The following is a 23,808-nucleotide window of genomic DNA, read 5'->3' as shown; positions in this document are numbered from 1 at the left end:
AACTGCAGATATGTTGAGGCCTTTAGGAAGTGACTTTACTCAACTTTGATATTTTGTATCTCAGACTACTTCACCCATCTGGCTAAAGGTATTCAAACAACTGTTGTCTTTCTTGGGATTCTGCCTTCAGACTTCTGCTGTGACTTTGAACTGTTACTACAAAGTTCAGCTTTGTACCTACAACCATTTTGCAAGTTTTGTTGCATGTTGCTAATAAGGCTGCCTGTAACTTGGCATCTGCTGTGATGCTGAAAAGACTCTTGTGAAACAGCACGTGGGGTTCCATGGGATGTTTGGTTCATGAAGGGGTTTTGTTTTGTTTGTTTTTTCCACTGGGCAAGACCTCCCCATTTCTATGTTGATCTGATGTTGATTTCATTAAGGGGTTTCCAGGTGATTCTGCTCTCTGGGAATTTTTCCAGTGACTTCCAGAAAGAAGCTGGCCTGATCAATCCTTTCGTGCATCACCGAGCTGCCCTACTTTCAGACTTTTTCGGCCTTCTCACAGACAGCTTTGGGAATAAAACCATAGACACTTTTGAACTGAGATAGGCCTACTGGAGCATGAATTGTTAAGGTTATTTTTGAAGGAGAAAATAAATAGTATTTAAGCCTTCACATAGTGAACAAACACCAAATTAATTCAGGCCACCAGTTCTTGAAATATTGTCCTCCTCCCTGTAGCACCTTGATGGAGGTACTAGAAAATGCTTATGATTTGATTACCAATTGCCATTGTGCTTACTGACTTACAGAGGATGAGAGAAGGTTAGTTTACAGATCTACATTAAAAGTGCTTTCTGCATCTAGGTCTCTTCTCAGCTATCTTCAGAGGCACCAGTAGAAGCCCAAGCTATTAAACCTTCTCCTGCTGTTATTATAAAGCCTCCCGTGTTGTTCAGACAGCCCACCCCTGTGACAAGACCAAGTGCCCCACTGACAAGGCCTGCTACATCTATGACAAGGCCACATGCTCCAGTTTCTACTCCAACTACAACCCCAAGTCATGGTCAGTCTTTAAAACCATCACCTTCTGCTGTGGAACAGGAACGCTGGGATGAGGATTCTTTCCACGGGCTCTGGGACACAAATGAGGATAAAGGAGCAAATATGGAGTACGAGTTGTGTAAACAGGAGTCAATGATGCCTCCATCCATCTCCTCGCCTGTGAAAGTACCTGCCGTTCACACCTCTGTTCCATCAGCTGTACCAGTATCCCTTCCTCCAGTTATTCCACCGGTTCCTAAAGCACCTGTAATTCAGCAAACTGTGGATTATGGCCATGGGCGAGGTGAGTATTACAGTGTATTTGTTTGATCTGTAACGGAGAGCTAATTAGTCCTACTCTCTTCTTCCTAAAGGAGTGTGCCACACAAAGCATGCCATAGATGTTCTGCAGTTGACCTGTAGGCTGCGTACATTGTGATCTAATGCTAAGCAGTGCAGTTTTAAGGAGTTTGTAACCTCCAGCCTTGAGTTTAATGTTTTCTTCAATGCTGTGATAATGAGCTATTTCATGTGAACTGAATGTTGTATAGCCACATCTGCTTCTAATAAACACCAGCTGATGTGATCACGTCAATGTGTTATATTTAGATTGATATTGATACTTTCACTTAATCCCTTTGTAGCTAAGTATGGAAATAACTGTGCTAGAAAGTACTTTGGGTTGTTACAGTTCTTTGGTGTGACTTTGTAACTTAAAGCAGAATGTGACTGGTGTTTGCATTATTTATATACTGCTTAATGGGTATGAGGTACCCTCTAGACAGAGAGGGAGACAAAGTCCTAGTTCTGAAGGGCGTGCACCCTAAATAGTCATTTAACACACAAACAGTGAAGTGCTCTGATTTTTAGTATTGAACTTATCAAAGCTAAAATTCAACACTAGTTTTTTGATAGAATTCACTTCCCTCATTCTTAGTTTTTGACAAGAGTGAAATCATGTCGTAAAGAAGTTCTTAAATTGTGCATTGTCGTTTAAAGAGTGGTTGTTTTTTTTCTCTCTCTCTGAGGGGCCATAACATGAATTGAAGCCATATTGATTCCATTAAGTAGATGTTTTACTAAAAGCTGTTAGAAAAATTGTCACTGTTAGGAATCTAAAGTGAGCGTTTCAGTTAATGTTCCTGACATTACAGTAGTTCTATGAGTTATTGAAACTTTCAGAGCATGTTTAATGTTTCTAACCTTCTGACCACACGTGCTACCTGAACTCATCTGAAAAGGCGGAAGTCCCATTCTTAAGATAAAATGGTACGCATACTTACACACACAAAAACTCTTTCAAAACCATGGTGTTGTGTATTTATGTATAGCTTTTTTGCGTTATCCATTAAAAGAAATTTTGGTAAGTTATTCCAGTCATTTTTAATGCCATTGACTGATTGCTTTTCATGACAGAAGAAATGAAATGGAAGGGGGGTATTTTAAAACCTTGATTATTTATCGATTATTTTTAACCAGATATAACCACCAGTAAAGTGGAACAGATTCCATATGGGGAGAGGGTAACCCTGCGTCCGGAACCTCTACCGGAGAGGCAAACATTTCAAAAAGGTAGGGAGCACTTGGCTAGCTCTCTGACAGTTTGTTAGCTCTTAAGAAAAGTTGTAAGGCACTAAAAGAACATTTTAAATGTAAGTAACTCTTGTTTAAGCTACAACCACTTTATTTGCTTCAGAGGCCCATAAGAATAACAGTTTATATTGTCAAGAGGAGTAATGCAGTCAATGACCTAGCCACTTCAAAAACTCAGTTTTGTAGCTTTAAGTAGGATTTCATGGTATGGTTGTCCGTTACAGTTTGGAAAATAGATTCAGTGACTGATTAAGTCCATTCTAGCCCTCAGATCATATGTTTGTATATACTTTTCTTGCACTCTTGTTTGTCGCTTTTCCTTCAAAAATAAGAAAAATTTATGTTTTAGTAGTTTAGATTTCCATGGGTTTCTCCTTTCAGAGCACCCTGGTCGTTACAACAGAGAAAGAGATCGTGAGCCTTATTTTGAGCGTCAAGGTAATTCCAACACAGATCATCGGGATTTCAAGAGAGAGCGAGAATTGCACAGAGACCGTGGTTCTGTAGACTATGAACGAGAGAGATTTGAAAAAGAGCGGCATCCCCGAGATGATAGGTACATGGTTTTGGAACACTATTGAAATCAATACAATTCAGGCTGTATTGGTTATCAGGCTGTCCGTTTTGCCTGTGAGGTACATGTTCATTTCTCTCTGGAATCCATAGTAGAAATTCTAAAAACATGTAAAATACTCTTTTGGCAGGGTTCTTCCTACTACACCTTCAAGGACTCAGACTTACCGTGAGAAGAAAGACCATCCTCCCTCCAGGCGAGGTGGTTTTGAAAGACCACCATATGAACGAAAAACAGATCGTCCAGCGTATGATCATGGGCCTTCCATGTTTGGAGGTATAGCTTCTCAATCTTGAAGCCATGCTAGAACATTATGAAAAATATGGACTCGCAGAGGTGAAGATTAATTGTGAGAAGATCAACTGATTTGCAGTATTTAATTGTTCAGAATATATAATTCAGGAAAATTTATTTGGGCGGTGTCATATAGTTTTGTTTCTCAGTGGTGATGAGATCAGGAACAAAACAGTTATACTCTGCTAAAAATGTCTTTGATTGCAATAGGTTCAAAATTAGAAAACTTAATTATTTTGGGGACAAATCCATTAATTTATCGTAAAATAATGAAGGTCTGTTTAAATCAGCTCAGCTGGGTATGAACATCTTAATTTTTTTATTTTACTGAACTAAGAAAATTCTTCTGTCCAAACACTGGAATTTGAAGGTGATCGTAGAAATTACCCTGAAGAAAGGATTCCTATTTCTGCTCCATCAGTGCCCCGTCAGCCACCACCTGCTCCACGAGTGGAAAGAAAGCCAGAATCTAAAAACGTAGATGATATTTTGAAGCCACCAGGACGGGATAGCAGGCCGGAGAGGGTGAGTATGCATTTTAAAAGCAACAGTCAGTTTCTACGAGGTCTGTATTCAGATAAAATGCTAATGAATGTAATATGTTGGGAACAAGCCTACATTTGAGGAAGCTCTGGAAATTCTCTTGGTTCCTTTGCAAATGCCTAGAGTGTTGTAGCATAGCTACTAGGAGTCCACAGGTGATGTAAACTTCCTGGGAATGCTAAAATGAAATTCCTATTAGTGGGTAATGTTAATGTATTTTAGACTCTTCTGACATCTTCACTTGGGTTTTTGATGTATCAGAGGAAAGACTTGGCTTTACACAGAGTCAGAAATTTGACCATGCACCATATAAAAAAAGAAAGAACAAGATTCAGGCTATAAAACATTTAGACAAGTTTCATTCAGTTACTTTTATCTGAACCAGATCTATAACATCTTATGCAGTATGAGCTGCTGAGATGATTAACATCGTATACTCTTATTCTGTGGAACTACTACCATTCCTCACAACGTGGTTTGTAAAATAGGCAGTGAGGCATGGTACTGGCTTTGCTTGATGATATGCAAAAGTATAAGCCCAGAGCTCATAATTTTCTAGAAGAAGGTTTTTGCAAAAGACATTCTGTAAAATGTAGTACAGTATCCTATCTTCTTACATGATCTTTGTTTCAGATTGTAATCATAATGAGAGGGTTGCCTGGCAGTGGAAAGACACATGTAGCAAAACTCATCAGGGTATGTAAACAACCACTGACTGTGTAGTGCTGCTTGTATTTTACATGTGCTTACTCTGCTGTTTTCTTTCTGTTTGTCTGGAATTTCAGCCTGTTGTTATTTCATGTTCCATGTCTTCATATGGCGTGTGAATCCCCCTGACTGTTAGCAAACATGAGGGATACTGCTCTTTTCTTGTTTTGCATATGAGCAGGGAACTGCTGTTTGCCAGAAGTCATAGATTCATAGAATTGTTTAGGTTCGAAAAGACTTTTAAGATCAAGTCCAACCATTAACCTAACACTGCTAAGTCCACCACTAAACCATGCCCCTAAGTGCCTCATCCACACGTCTTTTAAATACCTCCAGGGATGGTGACTCAACCATTTCCCTGGGCAGCCCGTTCCAATGCCTGACAACCCTTTCGGTGAAGAAATTTTCCCTAATATTCAATCTAAAACTCCTCTGGTGCAATTTGAGGCCATTTCTTCTTGTCCTATCGCTTGTCACTTAGGAGAAGAGACCAGCACCCACCTCACTACAACCCCCTTTCAGGTAGTTGTAGAGAGCAATAAGGTCTCCCCTGAGCCTCCTTTTCTCCAGGCTAAACAACCTCAGTTCCTTCAGCTGCCCATAAAGCTTGTGCTCCAGACCCTTCACCAGCTTCATTGCCCTTCTCTGGACATGCTCCAGCACCTCAGTGTCCTCCTTGTAGTGAGGGGCCCAAAACTGAACACAGTATTCGAGGTGCAGCCTCACCAGTGCTGAGTGCAAAGGTACAATCACTTCCCTAGTGTTTCTGGCCACACTATTTCTGATACAAGCCAGGATCCTGTTGGCCTTCTTGAGCCAGCTCTGTGCCCAGGTGGCCATATTCAGCCGGCTGTCAGTCAACACCCCCAGGTCCTTTTCCAATGGGCAGCTTTCCAGCCACTCGTCCCCAAGCCTGTAGCATTGCATGGGGTTGTTGTGACCGAAGTGCAGAACCCAGCACTTGTCCTTGTTGAACCTTATACAGCTGGCCTCAGCCCATTGATCCAGCCTGTCCAGATCCCTCTTTAGAGCCCTCCTACCCTCAAGCTAAAGTCTAAGTAGAGAACGTCCACAGCTTTTCCCTTGTCCACTAAGCAGGTCAGCTTGTCATAGAAGGCGATCAGGGTAGTCAAACAGGACCTGCCTTTCATAAACCCATGTTGACTGGGCCTGATCACCTGGTTGGTCTCTACATGCCACGTGATGGCACTCAAGATGATCTGCTCCATAATATTCCCCAGCACCAAGGTCAGACTGACAGGCCTGTAGTTCCCCGGATCCTCCTTCCAGCCCTTCTTGTAGATAGGCATCACATTTGCTAACCTCCAGACAACTGGGACCTCCCCGGTTAGCCAGGACTGCTGGTAGGTGATGGAAAGTGGGTTGGTGAGCACTTCTGCCAGCTCCCTCGGTACCCTTGGGTGGATCCCATCCGGTCCCATAGACTTGTGGGTGTCTAAGTGGTGTAGCAGGTCGTTAACCATTTCCCCTTGGATTGTGGGGGCTTCATTCTGCTCCCCGTCCCTGTTTTCCAGCTCAGGGGTCTGCGTGCCCAGAGAACAACTGGTCTTACTGTTAAAGACTGAGGCAAAGAAGGCATTAAGTACCTCAGCCTTTTCTTCATCCTTTGTCACTATGTTCCCCCCACATCCAGTAGAGGATAAAGATTCTCCTTAGCCCTCCTTTTGTTGTTAATGTATTTGTAGAAACAATTTTTATTGCCTTTTACAGCAGAGGCCAGATTAAGTTCTAGCTGGGCTTTGGCCCTTCTAATTTTCTCCCTGTATAACCTCATGACATCCTTGTAGTCTTCCTGAGTTACCTGCCCCTTCTTCCAAAGGCCATAAACTCTCCTTTTTTTCCTGAGTTCCAGTCAAAGCTCTCTGTTCAGCCAGGCCGGTCTTCTTCCCCGCCAGCTCGTCTTTCGGCACGTGGGGACGGCCTGCTCCTGCACCTTTGAGATTTCCTTCTTGAAGAGTGTCCAGCCTTCTTGGACTCCTTTGCCTTTCAGGACTGCCTCCCAAGGGACTCTGTTAACCAGACTCCTAAACAGGCCAAAGTCAGCCCTCCAGAAGTCCCAGGTAGCAGTTCTGCTGCCCCTCCCTGCCCTTTACTTCTCCGAGAATCGAAAACTCTGTCATTTTGTGATCACTATGCCCAAGACGGCTTCGAACTGTCACATCTCCTGCAAGTCCTTCTCTGTTCACAAACAACAGGTCCAGCAGTGTGACTTCCCTAGTTGGCTCAAAGTGTTTTGAAGATCCTCTGTAGCAGAATGGAATTTTTATGGCAAGAGTTTATGTTTCCTCTCTGCTTTCCTCCCAGGATAAGGAAGTAGAGTGTGGAGGACCTGCACCAAGAGTGCTCAGCCTGGATGATTATTTTATCACTGAAGTGGAAAAAGAAGAGAGAGACCCAGATACAGGGAAAAAAGTGAAAAAGAAGGTACTTCTAATTCAGTTGCTTATCTTGACAAAGAAACAAGACATTCTGGAACAACACAGTGGCAATCAGAATTTCGGTCTGTGGCTTTTGAAGAGTGCGGAGGTCTGTGGGCTGTGTTTCAGAACAAATCAATATAACCTAAGGGCAGAATGGCCAAATTCTTAAAGGTTGACCTGGAAGATGTTTTTCTGCTACCAGTTTACTTTGTGGTCATGACATTCAGCAGTTGAATATTAGCAATTTAATAGGTGTCCTCTTTCTTAAATGCTTTTGTCCTTGATAAAGGTGATGGAATATGAATATGAAGCTGATATGGAAGAGACCTATCGTACCAGCATGTTTAAAACTTTCAAAAAGACCTTGGATGATGGCTTCTTCCCCTTCATTATCCTTGATGCTATCAATGATAGAGTGCGACATTTTGAACAATTTTGGAGTGCTGCAAAAACCAAGGGTTTTGAGGTAATGGAGCCTAAAAAGCATTTGAACTTGCTAGCTGAACCTGTATGCTGGTATTTCTAAACTTTTGAACTCAAAGTCCCTCCCATATTCAGGAAAAATGCTGTGGTCTACAGTTAGAAATTTACCAGGTAAATTTGTATCACCAGGTAGAAAAAGAGCTCTAAAAATTTATTTACAATATTCAATATTGTCTTTCTCTTTCTAGGTGTACTTAGCTGAAATGAGTGCAGATAACCAGACATGTTCCAAGAGGAATATTCATGGACGCAAGCTAAAGGAAATCAGCAGGGTAACTGTATACATCTGGAGTCATAGGATTAATTATAGGTTTCATTGTGCTTTCAGGCCTGCTATTGTTGGAAAACTATTGACCTCTTTTAGACTGCATAATGGTTACACTTTTCCTCTAAGAAGAGCTGGTAGTTATTTCATGGGATTGATTGAAATTACTTTTCTTAAGTACAGATACATCTTGTTCATTATCAGAAACCAAATTTTCCATTGAATTTGTTACATTTTTAGAGGTGCTTAATTTTTGTTTGGTTTTTATTAGATGTCTGATCACTGGGAGGCAGCACCACGTCACATGATGCGCCTGGACATTCGTTCTCTATTGCAGGATGCTGCTATCGAGGAGGTGAGAATATCTGTGCTTGTTAAAATTACAAATTATGTAGATGTGACTATACTAAAAATACAAAGCAGAGAAAGGTATAATCACAACAGGGCAGTTAAACTTGGCACTGTAGAAAGCCAGAATCACTGTGTCAGACAAGTGTATTCCATTATTCTTATCAATTACCCAAACATGAAGGTACATGTTGCTTTTTATAATCTTTTTGGAGCCCAAACTTACGCATCTTTGAGGAAGAGTTGAAGACGCTTTGCTCTCTTGGATGAAACTCAGCACTTTTTTAGGTTACTGGATTAATTGGATCATAATTTGAGGAAGTAGTTTGATAAAATAAATAAGTAAATAAACAAATTTGAACCTCTCTCAGTCCCTGCTTTGAGACATACAGACCTGTAGCAGAGAGTGAAGAAATAAATAACATGTAGCAGAAGATTACACTTGCTGTAGATGTATGCTACCTTTTTGTTTCATTTGCAGTTTGCCATGACATGCATCTTCGGTGTGTCACTTTTCTATATTGTTGCATTCTTCTTTGGCCGATGTTTCAGGAGCTCTGGGAATAAATTAGTACATTAATCGTATGGTCATCGTGAATGTACCATAGCTGCGTGTTGCTCTCAGAATAGCTCTTGCCATGGCCATAGAAACTGGTGAACTGCTGAAGTAGGAAGTTTACTCTTTGCAGTTTGTCATGAAGTCAACAGGTTATTTTTGAATCTCAAAATTCTTTGTATCGGAAAATAGTAATCTTTAAGAGGGCAGCAAAAGGCTCAGCTTTCAAGCAGACTCAGAGAAAGGCAGATTTGGGATTTACTCTGTGTGCATCAAGATTTTAATAATGATATGAAGAACTGTACATACTTGGAGAGTGTTAGGTATTCCACAGTATACCCATGAATCCCTATTAGACATGTAGACCTGGGAAAGTATTCCATTAGATGGGCAGGGTTAGATGTCTTAAAGCATCCATTTTCTTTATTATGTTAATATCTGTGGTTATTATTCTTCACTGTGATATTTAAATACATAAAAGACAAAGGCTTGATAGAGATGTTCTATGCAGAGAGCACCATTGCAGTGATGTGAAATAGGCAAGTTTAAGATATTTTTCTGAGATTTCAAGTTTTGAAATGTGATTGTGTGGGAAGCAAGAGAAGTATCTTACTGTTACAGATACCAGTAGCACAAAGAATGCATGTGAAGGAAGAGAATAAACGATTGCTACTTTCCCACACAGCTTGTCACTCTGTAGCTGGAGGGGAACCTGATTCTGCAGGAAGCCAAAATGGAGCCAGTATTCATATATATTGCATCGTCATACTTTCCAAGATGAATCCTTTCTTTCTTTTTCTGTTTGAACTTGGAATCTTCTAGTTACTCTGCTAAAAAGATAATACTTAGAAGTCAAGCAGTGCTTTGTAAGTCTGTGTTTGTGCTTTGGAACAGGTGGAGATGGAGGATTTTGATGCAAATATTGAAGACCAGAAAGAAGAAGTCAAGAAGGATACAGCAGAGGAGGAAGAAAGTGAACTGGTAGGAGACACATCAGCCATCTCTAACGAAATGTTTGTTAATGCGTCTGAGGGAGAATCTCAGTCTTATAAATGTCAACTCATTGCCATTCTTAGCAGCGCGATCTTAATACACACAATTCTAGTTGTTTGTTCCTTAAACATTTCTAGGAGAGCTTTAATGTTAAATCACATTATTCCTAACTGAATTATTTTAAGAATCTGTGAGTATATGCCACAAACAGCATTATCAGTGGAGCGTGTCAACATGCTCTTACAGACATTTATAAATTGCAGTACACTATAGCGCTGTCTTCCAGATCATCTAAGAATTACACTAAGTGGAGGGATGGGAAGAATGGGCAAAGATTAATTTAGCTTATTTCCTTTCACATGTCTAAAGAACTCTTCTCGACTGTCACAGTATATGACAACAGTTATGAAGAAGAATGCTTTCTCTCCCAAGGCTCGCTGACTTTGTTTGTCAGTAGGTATTTCCAAGATGAGGGATTAGGTCTCTTGCATAAATGAAGGTTAGAGAATTGCATTGAGGGCTGGCGTTTTTAGGTATGTATTTAAAAGGCTACAGAAGGCTTCCTGATGTAACTTCTTGGTATGTGTTGGAGCTGCAACTGGTCAGTGCTTGATGAGTTGAATGTGTCAAACCCTGGTTCCCACAACCAAGCAGTTAAACTCCAATAAACAGGAAGTTTCCAAAAATGTCTGAGACAAACAAAGTCCTTTTTCTTGATGCAAATTTTACTATTCCTCAGGAGTGGCAGTTTAGAAAGCAGTTGAAATACAGAATAAAAAAAAATAAAGCTTAGGAAGAGTGGATTTTAATAAACATCTGTTTTTTGCAACATGACTCATTTATTCTCTTTACTAAATTATTCTTTGGCACAGAGTATGAGACTGCATAAAGTGTGGTTAGAACATTTCAAAGACGCATCCATGTTTACAAGAATATGGCTGCTAGTCTCATTTCTTGGAAATGAGCTATATCTAGAAGGGAAAGTTGTCTTTAGCTTTTGAGACATCTGTGCATAAATGCGTGTGTGTGTTTATGGGCTCTGGGGAGTGTCCTACTGTACAGCACATATAACAATAGGCCTTTTCTTTATGAGACAAGGAGAAAGCTTGGTGGTGAAAACTATGCAAATTATTAATAACTAAAAGCAATCTACATATAAGAATGTTTTCTATTCAGATTCACAAGAGGTGAGAAATAGCAAAGAATTATCTGCTGTATGTAATCTCTGCTATTCAGTCACATGGCTAATCTCAGAGAGAGGTATGTCAGACAGAAAGGTGGAACAGTACACTGTATTTGGTATCTGTTGCCTTCTTAAGAGCAGTTGGTAAGGGTTCTTCAATTCATTTTGCTGCATTTAATCCTGTGGAAAAAGAGAAGTCTGAAGCTCCTGCCATCCGGCCGATGTCCTTGAAATATCCAACTGACTTGTACCAAAGGATGAAGCCTGAATCTTTTCTTATCCTATCTGAGGACTGGGGTATTGTACAGATTCAGCACACAATAGGCCATTTCACACCATCAAAGTCACTCTTTTGTTGCTATTATCAACTCCCATAGGGTTGTTTGTAGCATTCAGACAATTCTTGCTTTTCTGTGCTTGATGGTATGAATTATTAATGCATTTAACTTAGTATTCTCACCAGTGTATCACACATCACTTTGTTCAATACAGGCTTCTAGCTGTGGTGTAAACTTTCTGAGCAAATTTTAATGTGCAACTTGGTTTAAAAGTATAAATATACATATATACATGAAGTTTGTTTGTTACAAGGAAATATTGCAGCACAAACTGTCTTAGTTTGTATTAATTACAGATGTGATTAAAAACAATAAAATACAGAGATCTGATAATCTCAAGTCACTGATATATGCTTGATTAAAAAAAGGTCTTTCAAGGATTTTGGAAGAGCAGTGCTGAACATAATCAAAAGCAGTGTAGCTCTCTGGAATAGTACACTCTGATTTAGTAACCCTTAGTATTAACAAATACATGTATGTTTACCACAGGGGAGGCAACCTATAACTAGAGCAGGAAAGAAATTAGTGTAATAAAACTGGTCTGTAGGTTATTTGTTTTCTTGTAGAAATCTTCTAGAGTAGTTCTTTTCCCTCTCTATTAAAAATAATTCTTAAAAAAATGAAATTATCATAGGGGTTCCATTTCACTACATTGAGCTTTTTATGTGATTGCAGAGAAACATAAGTAGTTTTACACCAAATCTGAACAGCTGAAATGACTTATAAGGGGTTGCTTAGTAAGGATTTACTTGTCCAAGGGTATAAAATGAAAAGATAACAAGAGGATATCTAAAATAAATACCTTTTTGCCAAATTTAATGTCATTATGCTCATTTACAAGGAATAAACTGGCTAAAGATCATTACATTTAAAACATATGATGACATTATTTGTAGGGAAAAAGTGTTTTAAAAGAATCGTTGAACTAAGAGGGTTATTTTAAAATGAAAGATAATACTTAAAACTTAGTGATTCAGCAGATACTCTCATTTAAACTAAAAAAAGAATTTTGTTTAATTGTGGACTAACCACTAATACAAGAATTTAGTATGTCCCTTTGAAAGGATTATTAAGTGAAGCTTGCGTGTAGTAAGTCTGGGAATATATTCTTAAAAGCTTATGACTACAGTAACTTTTTCATTTGTATTTGTAAAGCTTTGAATATTCTTTATGACTGATAAGTTGTGTTGTAATAACTTTGCCACCGGGATAATGTAATATAGTAATTATGCACACAGCACCATTGCTGTCTGTTAGACTCATTCCAGAGTTCTGTGTTTGTAGAGGGCAGCACTCTTGTAATGATTTGCAAGGGCTGCTAAAATCACTGAATGGAAAGTGGATGCAGAAGTTCTGAAATACTGAGTAATTTGTTTCCTTCACCTGATAACAAGAATTGTGCCTTACAAAAAGAAATACCTTAAGCTCCCACTATAATGCTGTTTCCAGTTCAAAAGTGATATGCATATGTGTCTCTCTCTAATCCTCCGAGCTTCTCTCTGTGTATGATTTAGGGTTACATTCCGAAAAGCAAATGGGAGATGGACACTTCTGAGGCAAAGCTAGGTGGGTATTTAATTTTTCCTATTTCTTATAGTTGGTATCTGATGATGTTTGCAAAACCTGAATTTTCATTTTACTGTGCCTCCTTACCAAAGACAAATAAATTTATTGATCTCATACACGTGTCTGAAACTGCAAAAAGCATCTATACAGAAAAGAAATTTGTCTTCTGCCAGAGGCAAGGGAGTTATGACTTTCTAACCGTCGCTGTTTTATATACTCATTAATTGTTCTTCATCTATTCAAGAAAACTACTTTGTCTTAAAATTTTAAAAAAGCAGTATTTCTATTCTTTATTCATCTCTTCCGTATTATAAAAAGTAAAGAGTCAACTTACATTGCACTGCATTCTCGTTCATACTGCATACCTTTTTTTCAAGCCTAAACATCGTCAGTAACTTCTTACTTTCTTGGAGACATGCCTAATAGCTAACTGTATTGAAGACGTTTCTCGCCCTCCAAAATTGACATGTGTGAGGACAAAGTAGTGCCATGCTTTGAAGTTGGTTCTGAATTATTAGGCTTCGATGTATCTTTTCAACAACTTAGGTATTGAAAAGTTAAAGTTTGTTATGCTTTTCAGTTCCAGAAGAGTACTAGAATTCTTCTTAGTAGGATGCAAAATGGACTTTCCAAAAGCACAAGGGCACTGGTTTTGCTGCACTTTTTGTTCTGCTGGTTGCGTTAGACATAAGTGCTTATATTAGGATTTTTCAAAGTCAAAAGCAATTTTCAGACTGAAATGTATGCACCATGGCTATGGTGAAAGGTGTACACATGCAAAGGGGTTTCTAGTCATTATGATCAGTGTTGGGTTTTTTTTTACTGAACAGTAATGGTTCTGAGTGAAGATTTTGTCAATGCAATCTGCATAAAACTGCTGTTTTCTGTCATGTCTGTGAGAAGTAACAAATATATGAATGAGACACAGCATGTCTTAACGTTTTGAGGTTTGCTTCTGCATGTGTGGTACAGCCCTGTGTGTCATTACTTTCCAATAACCAAAATCACAATTGCACCATAGAAATAGCATTAGAAGTTCTGGCTTACATAACAGCAAAAGATGAAAGGCTGCTTTAACTGCTTAGCTGCACCATCTCTTCTGCTGCTGTGCTCTCTTTTAAGTCATTTAAATATTTATGGAATATGTTGATATTGTGGCACCTGCAATACCACTGGAGGAGCCTTGTACTCAACGATTCCAGCGTATCAAATGGCTAGGCAGTTAGGAATAATTCAGGATTGCTCTGCATTTTTATTATAAGAGTTGATTGTTTTAATATCTTAAGATTATTTCTTAAGTTTATAATGATTTTTTCCCAATTATGTATAAAATCACAGTACTGGAAAACTGCATTGTTGGAGAATGCTCTTATACACTGTGTTGTATTCCAAATATCATAGACTTCTTCAAAGACTAAGTAGTAGGAACAGATGCGTTGCGCTGCATACAGTGAACCTTAAGTCATCCTGTGCATTTTACAGATACCACAGGAGTCCAAAGTGTGTTTTAAACGTATTTAAGCTTTATGTGTAGTTTCTAGCAATGTGGAGACTGTGACTGCAGCAGAAATTTACAGATAGCTTTCAAAATTTACCTCTGTCATGATCAGATACTGCTAAAAAATAGAAACAAAGAATTGTGTTGTGTTTCTTGCCATAGGAAAATTCCATAATATAAAATGGAGGATTTTTATATGGTCTCCATTTAAATGTAGAATGGGGAGCAAGCAGCAGAGTCCATTTTATGCTAAAGTAAGTTACTTGCAAGACTGTCGCAATAACCATTTAACAATCAAACTCCATTAACAAACTGGATGTTAGCATGCTGCAAGACACAGATCCAGGTGCTGAGACGGTCTTTCTATTAAATCTGTATTCACAATTTTACTTTTATAACTACCCTCTAGATTAAATTTTATAAATATGTAGAACTATAGATTAAGAGTAAATTCTGACAGAACATACATTTAAAAAAAGCCAGGCATTCCTATGTAATGAATGCTGTTTCTTTGAAAAATTGATCTGCAAGGGCGGACAACTTTTAGCTTGAGGTATGCATTAGAAGCACGTGCATTCTGTGAGTAAGAATTATTGTATTTAATTCACAATAAGACTTTGTTGTAGATGACCAATTAAAATTATTTCCTGAAAGGCATGTAAACTGCAGGATGCATTTGTTATTCCAAAGTTGAGTTATTTCCTGGGAGCTGGCCTGCCCGTTAGGTTTATTGCGTTAGTCCCAGAGGGCACACATTTGCAGAAGTGATATAAGTGCAGAATCCAAAACCAACGCTGTGAGTCTTGTTTTGCTTTTTTGTTTTCTTTCTGAGTAGATGTTGTTACAGGAAAGCACAATCTTACTGATTGTAATAAGCCTCAGAAAAGGTCTGAAAAGTTTGAGTTCTTTAGCTGCAATGCTGACTCATGACAATCACCATACCGTACACCCCAGAGCTCTTGTTTTAGTTCAGATTTGCTTTGGCAGGGCGATGCATTCCTCTGAGTATGTGTGTGGTATATCATTTCCTTATGTGTTGTGACTGCACAGCCACGTTTTTATTCTAAAGTCTAACCACTGGTCTGTCTCTGTGCGTAGTGCACACTGGTTCTTGTATTTAAATTTACAGAAATGGACTCACATTTTTAAAATTTTACTATATTCAAGTGTTTCACGTAATACTCGTGTTTCAAAGTGTGGCTTAGTGGTGAGTTCTACAAACTTTCAGGAAAGGGGAAATGAGCTCTGGCATAGTTGAAGTTTTGATACCGTTGTAAAATGTACTCTAGAACACAAATAACATTATACATAAAACTTTGACTTTTGTATAAGAAGGGCAAAAATTAACCTGATAGATTCGTTTAGTTTTTGAAGGAACTAATTAAGTCAGTTACTTTCAGATGCTTTATTATTAAAATTCTAAAGGTGAGTTCTTAAGTTCTCTGGGTTTTCAGAAATTGAAATGGTAAAATGATGTTTGATAGTTTAACACTAAATAATCATCTGCCATAAATATTCATGAGCACCATTGTTACAAAATGACATCTTGTCTCATTTTCAGAAAAGGATATTCTGAAATAACGCTTTGTGGTAGGCTTTTGACATTTCTGTAGTGTGTCTACTACATGGCACATATACCTTGAACCACAATAGTATGGATGGAAGCAGATCCCTCTGCAAAGGCAATCCAACTTCAAACATGGAAGGAGATAACATTTTAAAAGAAATTCTGTGTAGCAGTAACAAAAAGGGACAGAGGGGAACCTCATACTCTGAACGCCTCCTGATCTCTTCTGTTGATGTTTGAGAATTCTTGGCAATGTTTTCAATTGCTCTGTGTGCAGCAGGGAGTGGGAGACTGAACTCTTTCTTCCACATTGGTAATGAGACGAGCTTGCATCATAGCACGTTGCCTTCAAACAGGAATATGTCTGTGTACAGATACTTGCCAACAGAGAGCTCCTGAATTTTCAGTTCTTCATGTTCCTGAATGCCCCTCAATACATTTGTTGCTCTCCTTTTCAATGTAATTTTTTTCTGGAAACCTTTATGCTACAAATGATCTACACTGATTGATCTGAGAGTAATACTGAGGAGTAGTGCAAGTACGTTATGTGCTGGAGTAACAGAGGAGTATTGTATAAATCAATTTTGTCTTCCAAAGGGAGTGCCGTCTTTCTGTGGAGATTGAGCTTCAAATTTGGCAGATTTAATGTAGAGCTGAAGAACCTTAACTGGATCATGTAACAAGATAGCATGTAACAGATACAAATATTTTGCACAGTTTTCTTAAATGTTGGCTTTTTTAAAAGGCAGAGGGGGTTTAAAACGTTTTCTTAGAAGAAATTCTGTATCTGTTCCAGGGAACTGAGGCAAAGGTGGAGTCTTCAAAAATTTTAGAGTTGTATGAGGGAGGAATTACTTCATTAGTTTATGGCATTTAAATTATACTAGCATGTCTACATCATCATTGCCTCACATTATCTCCGTTGTTGCTCTTTTCTCTCCCATATTAAGTAAAAAAAACTCATCTCTGAACTGAGCTTCTTTGAGTACATACCTTTGAACATCATCTTCTGCTATCCAGAAACTACACTGCCTTGTATTTAGTTTATTTCTGGGGCCTTTTGTTGGTGAATTTATTAAATCAGTGACTTCTGAAACAATGTTACTGATATCAGTGAAAATGATTTACAGAATATAACTGCCAAGCTTAGTATTCCTTCTGCATATACTTGAATTGTTGGCTTATAAAATGGTAGCATACATTGACAGAAGCACTAGGATTTCCTTCAACTTGTAAAGCCATTTTTCATTTTCATGCTTTGCTGTTCATAATCTTACAATGAATACTTCATGTCCTTTCCAAAAGCAGTTTGCCACATAATTTCAAGAAGGTGTTGGTTTTTCACTGAAAATAAGTGTCCAAAGAGGAACAAAATTTTAGAACCTAGGAATGGAATTGTTTCTCCTCATGCCTTATCGGTTGAATAAGAAAAAGAAGAAAATGATGACTGTTGGACAAATGTACTGCTTAAATATTCATGACTGACCTCTTACACCATGAAACAAAAGATTCTGAGTTTGGCTTTTTTTCCAGTCCTGGAGGATTTTTTGAGTGTGTTTTCCTTGTGGGGAGAGAAAAAGAAAGGAGGGAGGGGGAATCAGGGTTTCCAAGGAGCTTTTTGTTTAGCAGAAACAGTATCTCAAAAACTTGTCTTTGATGCATTAAATTATATGATAATCACTTGTTCCCTGATACTGCATGTACGCCATGTTTGACACAGTATAAAACCCCAAATTTGGGAAAAATGCTACAGCTTTAGTATTGTGTTCAAATATAGAAAGGTGGATCTGTGGTTCCTAGCTATTGATGGCTATATTGTACTTGTAAGGACAGACTCCATATAGTATGAACATCCAGAAGAGCAAGCTTTTCTCCCTCATAGGAATAACAAGACTGAGTGTTATTGCCACACAGTTAATGTGAAAGATCAATAAAACTTGAAAATGGTGTTGAGTCTTCTCTAGTTTATTTCAACTCTCATCATTTCACCTGTCAAGCTGGATGTACAAGTTCTGCTGCTCATTCTTTTGAAAATTTTTCCACTCTCGTCTTGTTTGTGTGAATAATAGAGAAAAAATTCTCCTTTAACTCCGAGGCTCTGTGTTTGTTCCCAGACAAGCTGGATGGTTTGCGGACTGGCACTAAAAGGAAACGTGACTGGGAAGCAATTGCCAGCAGAATGGAAGATTATCTACAGCTTCCAGATGACTATGATACACGTGCTTCTGAACCTGGAAAGAAAAGGGTAATAAATTTTCAAATGACTTACTGTCTGTATATGAATATTTAATGGTCTCTGTGAAAAAAACTTTGTATCAAGTCATTCAGTGTCTATGAATACGGCAGTTTCAGTGACTAATTTTTCGTTTTGCTGTTCCATTAGATTCTGTAAGAGAATATTCTCGAGAGTAGGGTCTTCCAGAAGTAAACAGATTAATTATAATGAAATGAGGAATTGTAGATGATAAAGATTAACTATGCATGGCATGGCTTTTGAGATTGAGAATGGAATCATGTCCCATTTCTTGCCAGGGGAGATGATGCACTTTGTTTCAGAGCAACCCATAGAGTCCTTTTCTTATGCTGTATGTTTTGTGATGAGATGGTGTGATATACGGTGCAGATTCCAACACAAGATGATGATTTTATTAAGCTATTTTTTTGTTAGGTTTTGTAATAAGTAGGCAGAGAAACACTACACTGTTCTTATGCTCAAAAAGATTCAGCTGAGGAAAGTATCAGCTATGTAGGTTTTATATCAATTAAGTCTTGTAGACGTTACCTCCTGCATATACCTTGCATAAAGCTTGGGAGATGGTGTATAAGAAGTTGGCTTCAACCGCTTTATATGTAGTTCTGTTCTGAACACAAAATACTACATCTTCAAATACTATTGTGAAAAAAAGGGCAGAAAATCATAGGGGAGGATGAAAGATAGGTAATAGGAAGAGTTAATACTTTTTTTTTTCTCCCCTCCAAAATAGAAAGACCAGCTTTTGCCACTAAAAGTAATTTGAGTTAACTGTTAGTGTTTGGGCTTTGTTTTGTTCTGTAATAGAACAACATGAGTAGTACTGGACAGCATGCATGAGAGAAACAGAGATACTAAGGCATTGGCAGAGGAAGCAATGGTGGAAGAAAGCAGACATTGCTTATCAGCAGGAATGTCTGGGGAAATCCAGGTAGAATGTGGATTAGGGAGGTGCTGGCAGAAAGGTGATAAGGCTATCTCCCCAAGTAACAAATCAGCCTGAAATGGGACTAATCAGTTAGGATGTCAAGAAAGAGCTCCTTCACTTACTGTTTTTTTTTCTTGTCCTGCAACGGTGTGTTCCAGCTGAGTTTCTGGACTGTGGGCCTTCATCATCACCTCCCTCACTCCCTCCTCCCTGTTGCACTCCCTCCCATTGGTGTCTGGGTTTGTGGGTGAGGGAGTTTGAACAGGATGAATGCAAGTGATCTGCATGACCATGAAGAGCCACAGAGGAGATAGCAGCAGCTGTAAAGATGGGAGATAACAAATGCATGAAGAAATTATTTAATGTAAAGAAATAGTGGAAAGATTTTCATAGAATTGTATCACAGAAGGTAGAGAAGAAAACTGTCCCTCATTCACTCATTTGTTGCTGAGTTTCTCTTTAATGGTATCTTTCTGTAGTTTCGTAGTCGTCTTCTAGATGTTTCCATTGTGCAATTGAAAGACAGATTGTACAGAAAGTGAAGACACTAAATGAGTCTTTGATAATTCTTCCTGCAGAAAGCATTGCTTTGAACAGAGAAATAATTGTAATTACGCTTCAGCTCTCAGAATTATAGCATTGAAATGGAAACGGCTAATCATCTGTACCTTTCTCCTACTCCATGGAACACCTGGGATATTCAATTAAAAATAATGTAACTTGTGTAGTTTCCATCTTTACCCATCAGAAAACAAATCAATACTTACATGTTCGAATGAAAATGAGTACGAATTAGAATTCTTGTACTCTTATCTGCAGTGGAAAGCCTAGACTTGTCTCAGGATTTCTTAAGAGATTGTCCTACTGATAGTATGTTCTCCATAGGTGCGGTGGGCAGATCTGGAAGAAAAAAAAGATGCAGACAGGAAAAGGGCCATTGGTTTTGTTGTTGGACAAACAGATTGGGAGAAGATAACAGATGAAAGTGGTCATCTTGCTGAGAGAGCCCTCAACCGCACCAAGTATATATGAAAAAGTGGTTAAATGGAATTTTGTGCCTTTAAGGTAAGTATTCAGTCTTCCTGCATGTTTATAGCTCTGATGGTTTTTAGGTTTTTTTAAGAGTTGATGTTGCAGTTCATGTCATTGTTAGAGTTCTCCCAGGCAAGATTATTTGATTTGGAGCCTTGTATAATAGGTGTCAGCTGTGCCTATGTCAATGTGCACCCTCCTGTACAGCATCTAAAAATAAAAGGAGGATTGTCACCTATCAATCTCCAAACCTTATTAACAGGAAGATAATGATTATTTTTCATTAAAAGAGTAGTTTAGCTGTGTGCCTAGTCATGTCTAGTTCAGATTTTGCTTACTATATCTTAACTCTGACCATGTTAATTGCCATTTTACTTGGTGTAACAAACTTTTCCTTTCTTTACAGGCCATTTGCTCTGAGAAGTGAACCAAGGTGTCATGAGCATCTTGCATGGGTCATGTCACTCCCACCTTCACAGTTTTTCTTTGTTACTTTAGTTTCAGCAATTTTCATGAGATATTGGCAGATAACCAGTGCCCTCAAAAAACCCAATGAATCCCGCTGCTCCTAAGTGAGAGAGACAGCTTACTTTTTAATATTTTTGGAGGGGAGGGAGGGGGAGGGCCCGTAGTTTTAGCTGCTGTTTGTGGGATAAAGTGGAAGGATTAGACAGACGTTACCTCCACTGTACCGTCACAGAATGTTTATCACCTTTGCTTTGTGGCCGTTCTCGTTTTATACTGTATGTACCTTGTAGCTTATTGTATTAGGAAGCAGAACAATAAATTTCACTATAAACTCGGTGTTCTTGGTGGACCATATAGAATGGTTTTTGTTTGACATGTTAAATGTCGTCTGTGTTCACGTGTTGACAGTGCTCAGAACCATCCTTACCTGGAAGAGGTGCTGCGCTCATATTCTGCAATGTGTTCTGTCTTCTAGGTTTATTACCTGCTCTTCTTCTCATAGACAGCTCCTTTAAGGCCCCAGGTTTTGCTGGCCTTTAGTAGTCATACTGTTCTCATTCTTCCTGGAGAGCAGGAATGATCTTTTTTTTTTTTTGGATCCTAGTTTCTCGATTATGTCAAATTTCTGTTACTACTACAAATTCTGTTGGATGGCTCTGAAATACTCAAGGTAGTAATGTATGAAAAACATTAATGCTCAACTTGAAAACAGGTATCATGGAGTTCTCTGGAGGGCAGCCTAGAAAATTCATTTTAGTCTTACTATGTCTTTTAGTCAACACTGATCCCTATCAGGGTATTTCATTCCATTCATAAGTCTACTGCCTCATAGAGAAACATTAGAAGAAGCAACAAAGACCAGAAGTTATACCCTTCTATTCCTTTTATAAATGTGTTTCGCTTGCTAAAAAAGATGAATGAATAGCAGTCCACACTATTGAAAGCGGTACAAATTCTTCATAGATGCTGGTATATTGCTTCTGCACAGCATCAGGTTTGCTGATGAAAACTTTCTTTTGTCCTCTCAGATTTTGAAGCAAATGCCTTGTGTTAACAGTGTTGTAACCAGGCAAGGTGTTTAAATCCGAAAATAATTGCTGTTTTACTAGTGAATTGAATTTTTTCTCCTGATCTTTCTGAGGGAAGAAAGTGAAGTCCTGAATGTTCTTCTCTGCTATTCTTTATTGCTCTGCTGAATGATTACATTGCGGTTTGCATCTAGGTTGGTAAATCAACTAGTTCTGGTGTGGTGGTAGTTCATGCTGTTAAAGGAGACCCGTGGTGCTAATAGATGGTTTTGTTTGCCATTCTGATGTTTCGGTTTGTTGGATGTTTCTCAGCCTTGTCTGTGGTGCATGATTGAAAGCTCTTTGGTAAACGAGGGGAATAACTGAACTTGTATTATGCCCTGAATGTGTTTAATACAAGAAAATCAAGCTCCCCAAATGCAGCATTTTTAAAATGGAAGGTAATAAATATACATTTTCTGTGTACACGTGCTATTATGTAGCATATAGACTTGCTTTTTTAAATGTTGCTAAGTACTCTTTGAACTCTGACTGAGAATTGTTAACAAAAGGAAACTAATAGTTAACAAGAAATCAGTATTGTGTATTGCTGTGGAAATCAGGCTAGCTTCGCTTCGGAGAAGTTACTGTCTCAGGTACGTGTAAAATGGGTTTCAGTCTATCCTCAGTTGTCCATAACAAAACTGGAGTTGTTGTGGCATGCCATTGTTACAAGTTGATGCTGTTTCTTGACTTTTAAGAACTAATAATGGTTTTGTCTGTATTTTTGGTAATACACCTGAACTAGATCCTTTTCTAACATTTTCCTTTCCAGGCTAAATAATATTTCTGGAGCATGCAAATGGATAGCGTGTGACAGAACTGATCGTATTGTGTACTGTAAAATAATTTTGAAAAATATTTTAGCAGATAACACCCAGAGGGGTCACACTACTTATTCTGTGATGCATGTAGAATTAAAGAGAGATGAGCACGCAATACATATGAAGTTATACTTTACTCTGATGAGAACAGAGAGACAATGTATCAATCTTCAAGTTTAGGGCAAAATTTCAGTTATGAAAACACACTGTTGCAAACTGTTTGTCAGATTGTTTGATCAGAACGGGCTGAAGGGGTTGGGGTTTTTTGTTGTTGTTGTTTTCCTGGTTCCCTGAATATCAAAACTTTTCAATTTCTGTAGTACAGAAATATTGTTCCATAATATTTGCCATTTGTTTCAGTTGGTTTGAATGTTTAGCAGGTCGGTCTTCATCTGCTTGATGGGAAGTGGCTCTCAAAAAAAAAAAAAAAAAAACAAAAAAAAAAAACAACTTATGCCAGAACTACAACCTGTAACAGATTCTACATACTGTAGTCCTTCAGTGAGTAAAGAAATTGAGCAAAAAGGAAAAATTCATAATTGCTGCTGACAGAACTGAGAATAGCTGGGTAGTCCCATGCTTGGCTCATAGTCAGAGGTTGGTGATTAGTGATCTTGCTTTTGTCTGGAAAATCCTTCACTACGGAATCCAGGAAGTTTTGATCCTGATTTAGTTCTTACGCATCATCTGCTCACTGATACTGGCAGTAGACCCTTTCACAGCACTGATCAGAAAGAATATACCCACTTTCATTGATGGCTAAATAGGAATGCACATCCAGCGCTCTGGGATAATGATCCATCTTTGACCATGTATGCAATTGTGCTAACTCTTAAGTTGGACTGTTTCTGTGCAGTGCATCACACTTAAAAATACAACTCTGAAAAAATCATCAGCTGCTGCAGAATGGAGCTGATACCTCTTGAGCAAAGTTGACTGTTAAAACAGTATTTTCTGTGAATTACAATTTCTTATGGCACTTCATTTTTTCTCAAGACTGTTTGCTTTTTTTAAGAATATTGGAACTACCTGTCTCATGGTAGAAGTACAGGTGCTTTTTGCAAGAGAGTGTGCAACCTAAGACATGCTGCTTCTATGTGAATAGAGCTTAGTTGTCATCTTCAGTCACCTTGTGTTTTACTGTAAGATTGCTCATTAAGCACGACGGTCTGACTGTGGTATGGAAGAGTGAAAATATAGCATAGAATATTACATCAGTTCTGGGAATGTCATGGTTTTCTCTTTCTTAAATGTTTACATCAACATAGATAAACAACCTACCTTGCATTATTAGTTCCCAG

At 38.4% G+C, this 23,808-nt stretch overlaps 1 protein-coding gene across 1 annotated transcript in view; it reads left to right on the top strand.

Moving 5' to 3' along the window:
• YLPM1 (YLP motif containing 1) overlaps window positions 1-20,945 on the top strand; it is a 41,564-nt gene extending 20,619 nt beyond the window's left edge. Inside the window, exons 6-20 of the mRNA XM_059819673.1 lie at window positions 854-1,291; window positions 2,467-2,559; window positions 2,962-3,136; window positions 3,309-3,430; window positions 3,819-3,973; window positions 4,625-4,687; window positions 7,025-7,144; window positions 7,430-7,606; window positions 7,812-7,895; window positions 8,160-8,243; window positions 9,687-9,773; window positions 12,821-12,872; window positions 18,052-18,182; window positions 20,002-20,181; window positions 20,555-20,945. Of these exons, the coding sequence (XP_059675656.1) occupies window positions 854-1,291; window positions 2,467-2,559; window positions 2,962-3,136; window positions 3,309-3,430; window positions 3,819-3,973; window positions 4,625-4,687; window positions 7,025-7,144; window positions 7,430-7,606; window positions 7,812-7,895; window positions 8,160-8,243; window positions 9,687-9,773; window positions 12,821-12,872; window positions 18,052-18,182; window positions 20,002-20,148 (1,928 nt within the window). The 3' untranslated portion in view covers window positions 20,149-20,181; window positions 20,555-20,945. The remainder of the gene's footprint in view (window positions 1-853; window positions 1,292-2,466; window positions 2,560-2,961; window positions 3,137-3,308; window positions 3,431-3,818; window positions 3,974-4,624; window positions 4,688-7,024; window positions 7,145-7,429; window positions 7,607-7,811; window positions 7,896-8,159; window positions 8,244-9,686; window positions 9,774-12,820; window positions 12,873-18,051; window positions 18,183-20,001; window positions 20,182-20,554) is intronic.
• The last annotated feature ends 2,863 nt before the right edge of the window (window positions 20,946-23,808 follow it).

Source organism: Gavia stellata, chromosome 7, assembly GCF_030936135.1.
Source record: "Gavia stellata isolate bGavSte3 chromosome 7, bGavSte3.hap2, whole genome shotgun sequence".
Taxonomy (NCBI): domain Eukaryota; kingdom Metazoa; phylum Chordata; class Aves; order Gaviiformes; family Gaviidae; genus Gavia; species Gavia stellata.
Note: the sequence above shows the minus strand (reverse complement) of the source record. Positions and strands in the feature narration are given on the sequence as shown.